The 7,719-nt window shown below is 35.4% G+C and overlaps 1 protein-coding gene across 2 annotated transcripts in view; it reads right to left on the bottom strand.

The window, feature by feature from the left end:
- Positions 1-468: 468 nt before the first annotated feature.
- LOC124424397 (cuticlin-4) overlaps positions 469-7,719 on the bottom strand; it is a 46,537-nt gene continuing 39,286 nt past the window's right edge. For both annotated transcript variants that reach the window (XM_046963389.1, XM_046963390.1), the window contains exons 3-6: positions 3,254-4,035; positions 2,835-3,152; positions 2,349-2,664; positions 469-2,109 (exon numbers count right to left, since the gene is read on the bottom strand). In XM_046963389.1, the coding sequence (XP_046819345.1) occupies positions 1,702-2,109; positions 2,349-2,664; positions 2,835-3,152; positions 3,254-4,035 (1,824 nt within the window). In that variant the 3' untranslated portion in view covers positions 469-1,701. The remainder of the gene's footprint in view (positions 2,110-2,348; positions 2,665-2,834; positions 3,153-3,253; positions 4,036-7,719) is intronic.

Below are 7,719 nucleotides of genomic sequence, written 5' to 3'. Positions count from 1 at the left end.
AAGACAAAATAAATAGAAAATTCTTAAATAATAAGAGGTTGCCTAATGAGGCGAACTTCGACGAGCTTTTCGCGATGGCGACAAATCGTGAAGCTTGCGATACGTCCTGAGCTACGATGAGGATGATACGAAATTATTTCAAGTGAAACAAGAGCCATACGATTCGATACACGTGTATGATACGTATACACAGGTTGTTTCATTTTAAAATCGAATACTTTAAATATTTTCCTTTGGATCGAGTTGATATTAGAAAAAAATAAATAAATAAATAAAAAAAGGAATTTGTTCCAAGACAAAATTTCATTCGAAGGGAAAACGCGAGGGATGACACGAAAATGAATTTTTTTTTTTTTCATTTTACCTCGTCTCGATGTGAAACAAACAAAATAAAAAAAAAAAAAAAGAAAAGAAAAACCAGCGATATCCCCAAGTTTATTTAATTATGAGAACTATCGTGACGTCGTAACAAAAATATATTCCATCGAAAAGGAATATCGAAGATGTTGATATCTCAAAAAAAAAAAAAAAAAAAAGAAAGAAAAAAGATTGATCTTAGAAAAAATACATCTAATCTTTTTATCAGGGCATTTTCCCTCTTCGAACTACGATGCAAATTCGAGTCAAGTCACATTTCTTTTGTTCTTTGTTTATTTTTTCCATACCACTCTATACGATAATAATAATTAAACGTTCGATTTAAAATGAAATATCATGTATATAAGTGTGTATGTGTATGTGTGAGTGGGTGAGTGAGTGGGTGAATATATAAATAATAAAGAGTGCACGGGGTGATGGTCGGAAGCGCAGGATTTTGTGCGAATTTCAATTGAAAGTTTCGAAGACAATCGGATGGCCTGCGAATTTATATACAATGTCCTTCGAAAACTAAAGTAGCCGATACTCTTGCGATCTTACATATTCATTGGCAAAATCGCAGGTGTATTAACAACTTAACGTGGAAGATGACTCGCTCTCTCGATAAACGCTATCTCGATTACTTTCGTTCTCGACCGATCATAAAAAACGGTCTATTTTCTCATCTATGCGAAAGGAAAAAAGAAAGGAGAGAAGAAAAAGAAGAAAAAAAAGAAAAAAAAAAAAAGAAAAGAAAAAGTACATATCTTCGATCTTCGTTGAAGAGTACGTCGATAAATGTGAAACATTTGATCTAACTTTAGTCTCTCATAATTTGAAATTTTAACCAAAGAACATTCCCATTCTCCATTTTCCTCATCGATTAACACGAGAAATTTGGTCCAGAATACGAACGAGAAAGTTTCCTCCAACTTGAAAAGTCGATATGACCGAATGTCTACTCGAACTATCCCGATATCTCTGCGGAGAATTTGATCGTACGAGAATGGAAGGAGAAAGAGAGAAAAAGAGAAATAAAGAAAAAGAAAGAGAAAGAAGGAGATAGGAATCCTGATTTCAAGGGAAACGATTCGATAAGCGACGAATATGAAGAAACGGGAGAAGAAAAAGAAAAAGAAGAAAAAGAAGAAGAAGAAGAAGTAAAAGGAATAAAAGGAATAAGAAGAAGGAATCCTCGATGAATTTCGAGTCGTGAACGAAATAACGTCTCGACGAGCGGGTCCCAAGGGTGTCCTTCCCTTTAGGATCGTCGACGTTCCCTCCTTCCAACGTAAAGGTCCTTATTCGAGGTCCTTAAGTGGTCTGACGCAAGAACGCCTCTTCTCAATTGGCGACCTTGATGAACTCAGGATTCGGTACGGTACAATTTTCAGTGGCGTATGCCGGATGAACGAAGGTGCTTCCAATGCCAACGTTCTTCCGATCGACCGAACGTACCCTGACGAATAGGAAAGCAGCCACGAGAGAGGCTACGACTACTACAAGTAGCAACATCACTAAACCCCCAACGAAGCCTGGTAAACTCATACAAATCGTTTCAGGATCAGTCGAGGCGCTGGCATTTTGTATTACTACTGTCGTATCATTGTTCGAATTCGTCGTGCCCAGAGCAAAGTTCACGTCACCGGGTGCAACCACTTGGATTATCCTCGACGTGTTCACGTCAGTCATCTCTTGAGCAGCTCGCTTGTACACGTGATTCGTGACTAGAGTGACGGTATGATAGAAACTCTGAAACGTCAAAATATATAATGTCCTAATGTTAATATTGAAATCATTTCAAATCGTAATAAATAAATCGATTGGATGGATTTGAATCAACGAAATTGTACAATGTAATTAAATTAATTCAATTTAATCGAATGAATATTGCTATTTTATTTATTATCTTAAATAAATAAATAAAATTAAGAAATAAATCTGAATAATAAATCGTTGACATTTCGATGATATAGATAAGAATAACTTACGTCATCGTCTTCCTCTAAACGATCATGCCTTCGTCTTCGAGCTCCCCTAAGCTCAGCTGGAAAACCTTCGACCGACCTCGGTCGGCCTCCGAGGGTGGCTAGGTTACCCTCAAGCTCCTCCGAGCCAGCCGTACCTTTTCTTTTAACCGTTTGATAAGCTCCAACTGGATGACCGGGTAGAGGAGGTGGAGGGAGATGAATGTTATCATGAGGACTCTGAGGTGAACTACTCGCGGTCGCATCGCCAGGCGTCGAACTTGGCGACGATGACGACGTTTGTGCTTGAGGTGCTGGGACCACGTCTGGATTGGGCTCGCTGATCGATTCGAAAGAAAAAGAAAAAAAAAAAAGAGAGACAACGTTGTTATCGACGTTAAAATTTATCAATTTCAAATATAAAATGAAAGAAAGATATTAACAAAATGCAATAAATATTTTGTTAGAAAAAATTATTAAATAAATAGGTAAATAGAACTTCTCTATTACCTGTAAGCACCAGCTGGTCCACTAGGATGCCTGGGATCAGGATAGGCGGGTGGTACACTGTACTCTGGCAATGGGGGTTGTCCATATTCGGAGGACACGCTTTGGTGAGCCGGAGTGCCGTAATCCTGAGACAACGGAGCAGCAGGTGCTCCATATTCCAAGCCCGGATGACCGCACTTCAATTCGGGACAATTGTAACGACAAACTTGAATCACACATTGGAAATGTACGTTCATACTGTCAGGGAATTTGAAGGCTTGGAAATAAGCAAAACTAACGACGGAAGCACTTGGCCCGAAATTCTTCACTTTGTGGAACCTTTAAATCAAATGAAAACAATAACGTTATCAACGTTTTTATTAGAAATTAAAATAAACAAAGGGAATGACGATATTATAATAATAATAATAATATTCTACCTGGACATGATCTTTGGCCTGACGACGCAGCCGTACTGATCGACCAACTGAATCGGTGCTCTCTTGCCGTCATGGGCAACACAGTTTCTGACCAGCATATCAAATTTATTTTCTACGTCCTTGATAGCAAGTACCATAGTCATGGTCTGTCCGATTTTAACGATACCGGAAACCTCGCTAGCCCATGGTCCTTTGCCGACTTGTATTTGCATCCAACATTGTAGATTATCTCCAAGGAAGTTAGCTGTTACAGCGTGCAACATGTCTACTTGGAACGGCCTAAAATTAACTTGCTTCTCATAGTAATCGTACCACGTGCAACGAAGTTTCCTGGCCTGATCCCAAACTTCTTGAACGTAACGATCGTATTGAACGATGATCGTATTCTCAACGTAACTACCCGATGGCGTAGGTGCTCCATAAGCGGCTACGTTGTGATTGGCCGACGATGTCATGCCGCATGAATTCAAAAAAATTTCAAAAGTTGCGCTCAAATGGCCGGTGCCTGGTTTGAGATGAACGCAATGGGGGTCCGAATAAAAGCCCTTACTGAATATCATCCCGTAAAAGGGCCGATCAAATTCGATGTTAACACGCATATGCGTCTTCTCGCACTGCACCTGTAGATGTTTTATCTGCGGTGTATCAGGCGAAGCCAAAGGCCAATTCTCTTCGGCTCCATGCGATGTGGGTGGTCCATATTGTGCAGGTGGACCATAAACCGATCTGTGCTCCAATGGCAACGCACTACTGTCGACGAGCGGTGCCTCGCATTTTACATCCTGGAAATTTAATACGTGCATTTTTATTTACTATATCTCCTACATATACATATGTATTTTTAATATTTAATAAATATTTTTACTTTCTTCTATAATTGAATATATGTATATAACTGAATATATATATATATATATATATATATATATATAATAAATGAAATATTGTTTGTAAAAAATTAATGAAATGTGGTTAAGAAATTAATTTGGATATACGTTTTTTTCATATCTGTTACAAACATAACATCCTAATATAATAAAATTTATTCGAAATTTTATAGAACCTACATATAATTCTATATAAATTTTGATAAAGAAGATTCCATAGTACCGCTAACTTCCATGCATAGCCATTCTGTCAAATGCCCTAAACCTGCACGGCACGTCCTAAAAATCCGCTTGACGCATTTCGAAATATACATGGATGTTATAACGGCAAGTAAGCCAGTCGAGTCAATAAAAATTTAGGTAAGACGCGTTAAGGACTCCTCTTTTGTAGAGGAATGATCGTGTGGAAATGTACAATACGGAGTAGGAACTGACATTAAGAATTCAACGAACGTCACCGGCCATTGCAACCTTTCGCGGAATGTCAATCGAACGTTGCGTGTCACTCGGTGTTCGAGATTCTTTGGAATTCTCTTCTGTCGACCTTGACGACGTATATCACGCGAATTTACACCATCTAAACATTTTTTTATAAATTGAATCGTAATTCTTTTCAATCAATTCCCTTAATCGATACTCATCCAAAATAATGATAAATCAGATAAATAGCAAATAAATATCATAAAGAAAAAAAAAACTCAAAATAAATCTAAAACTATAGCATTTGAATCATTAGAGTTTAATCTTTGTTTTGTTGATGCATTTCTCATAATTCCGAATAAAAAGAAAGACGATCTCCTTGTAAAGTAACGAGATCGACGAGATTTACCTCGAGTTCATTAAACGCGATACCGTAGCTTTCATTGGCAGTGGTAAAGGCACGTTTTGTCAGGCACTATCTAGCGGAGTGAGTCACTCTAATGTGGAGCACGACTGTAACTGTTTGCTAGTGCTCTTACCCTTAGATAGAAAAGGCCGCTTTTCTAGACACGTACTTTCCAGCCGAGGTAGTACGCTCGTCCGCACGCGCCCGACGATTAGACTGACTCTTTACGAAGTTTCCAAAGAAAAACGAGTTCGACTCGTTCCCGTCGCTTTCGGAAAAGAAAATACCTATAGACGTATATACACACATATATACATACATACATACATACATATATATATATGTATATGTACACACAAGTCAGTACGTTTCAATTCACGTGGATTTAGGACTCGAACTCGAAGAAGAATGCCGGCAGCCAACCACGACCAACGCCCCGAAGGCGACTTCGCATTCTAGGTTAACGCGATTGATATATGCGCGAGGTAGAATCATGAACTTGTCCAAATCGATGATCGATTAAGGTCATTAACCATTTGCATTAACCGTGAAATAATAAAATAAAGCGATTCTTTGGGAATATCAAATCATTCAAGTTCTTTCGTTTATATTATTTGAACCGGTCTGGTTAGAATGTTACCACTGTAATACTAGTACTTATACACATGATACTGGCTTATCATGGTTATGCATATCAATCTTTTTATCTTGAATAAAATTTGTAATACAAATATCGTTATTAATAAGACATCATGTGTTATCATTGATTTAAAATTCAGAGATTATTTGAATAGGAATATTTTTAAATACTTTACAAAGAAGATAATAATGTTCGAAAGGAAAATTGAAAATAAATATAAAAAGTAGTTGATATAATTTAACGCGAAAATATATTAAATATTTTATCGAACGATTTGAATGTTCAAATTTATCAGAAATTCGAAAGCTTGACAATGTCGATTCAAATCTTATCATAAATATAATCTAATGAATGCAAGTGTAACTCGATATTTTTATTGTAAGAAATAGAAGGAACGAGAAGGAAACACGTTTGGGAATAACTGTATACGGGGCTGACTGGTCTTACGGATAAAGACAAGTTTACATAAGGGTTTTGAAATTGACTGCACCTACGCGACAGACTCAATGATTTATATATATATATTAATATTTTTATATATAATATATATATATTTTTTTAATAGGATGAAAAATTTTTTGTACGAAAATCAATCGAGACGTTTCTATCGAAATTAGAATTCCTCAATTATAATACCATCTAAATAATAATTTATTGTATAAAATAAACATTATTAATCCATATCTATTATCATGAATTTCTCGTCATATTATAATAATATCACATTGATATACGTATACCGTAATACCAGCTAATTTTTTTCAAATTTTCAAAGCAATTAATTAAAACGAATATAATTACAATAAAATGTACTCGAATTAAGGAAAATGTGAAATAATACTTTTAAGAGATATTAAAATACAAAATTTTATGATCTTATTGTTAAATAAAGAAAAGAGAAAAAAAATGATCTGTACTAATCTCGAAATAAAAAATAATTACAAATATGTTGACATTTTGAATAGAATTTTTGGGATCCTTAATCAACAGAAGAAAAACTGGAGCGAAAAGTCATAGACTCGAAAGAATTATAGACATGTATAGAATAAGAGAGAGAGAGAGAGAGAGAGAGAGAGAGAGAGAAAGAGAGAAAGAAAGAATAAAAAAAAAAGAGATCAGCCAAGATGTGCCGTCACAGGCGGGCGACAGAGGAGGCCGATTCACGTTGAACAGGAAATACGCGGTTCGCGCCTTGATCGGCAGCAGGTCGGCCGTACGCATACCTGCGAATCGTCTTGTTCTACTTGCACCTGCAATCGATCCGCTTATAAAGACTTTCCCAGTAGAAATTTACAAATGAATTGCAATCGAATTTTTTGAAATCGGAAGTCATTAAAAAGTACCTTAACATTCACTTCAAATTTATTTAAAATCTTTCCGATCGTAAGAATGTTTAATAACTTTTACAATCAATTCAATCCAAGTATCCAGATATCCAGATATATAATCTTAATCGTTAAAAAAAAAAAAAGAAAAAAAAGAAAAAAAAGAAAAATGACAGTTTGTAAATCATCCGTAAATTTATATTCGTAGAAAATTAACATGAAAAATATCTTAAATGAAAATTATCTTAAATGCACTTTACATTGAAATTTTAATTGCACATAGCATTTTATACAATTGTAATAAATATTAAATGATATTCTTTTTATATTTTTATATTTATAAGGGGGAAAGAAAAGCAAATAAAAAAAAATAAGAAAAGAAAAGATTACAAAAGCAATCACGTGGATGTACGTGGCAAACTTTACGAAACCTTTAATTTGATTGTTATTAAGAATAACTATACATTGATTAATAATTACTATAAAATACTATAATCGTAAAAATGGAATCAATTTAATTTCCTTCGAGTATTTCGTATTAGATAGAAGACATTTTAACGAACTAAATCGATAATATTCGTATCGAACGATCAATCGGATAAAATAATGAAAGAGAAAAATTGCAAAAATAAACGGTAAAAGTTTCGAAGGAAGTACCCAGGCTGGTAACCCAACGACGATTTCACTTTTCCATTGTCATCCGAGGATGACCTGAACGGCCATATTATTCCAACACCGGACACACTTTCACTGAATCGCACGTACGAAACGGGCTCGCTCCTAATTAT

Source organism: Vespa crabro, chromosome 5 (genome assembly GCF_910589235.1).
Source record: "Vespa crabro chromosome 5, iyVesCrab1.2, whole genome shotgun sequence".
In the NCBI taxonomy this organism is placed as follows: domain Eukaryota; kingdom Metazoa; phylum Arthropoda; class Insecta; order Hymenoptera; family Vespidae; genus Vespa; species Vespa crabro.
This window is presented reverse-complemented; position numbering and strand designations above follow the sequence as displayed.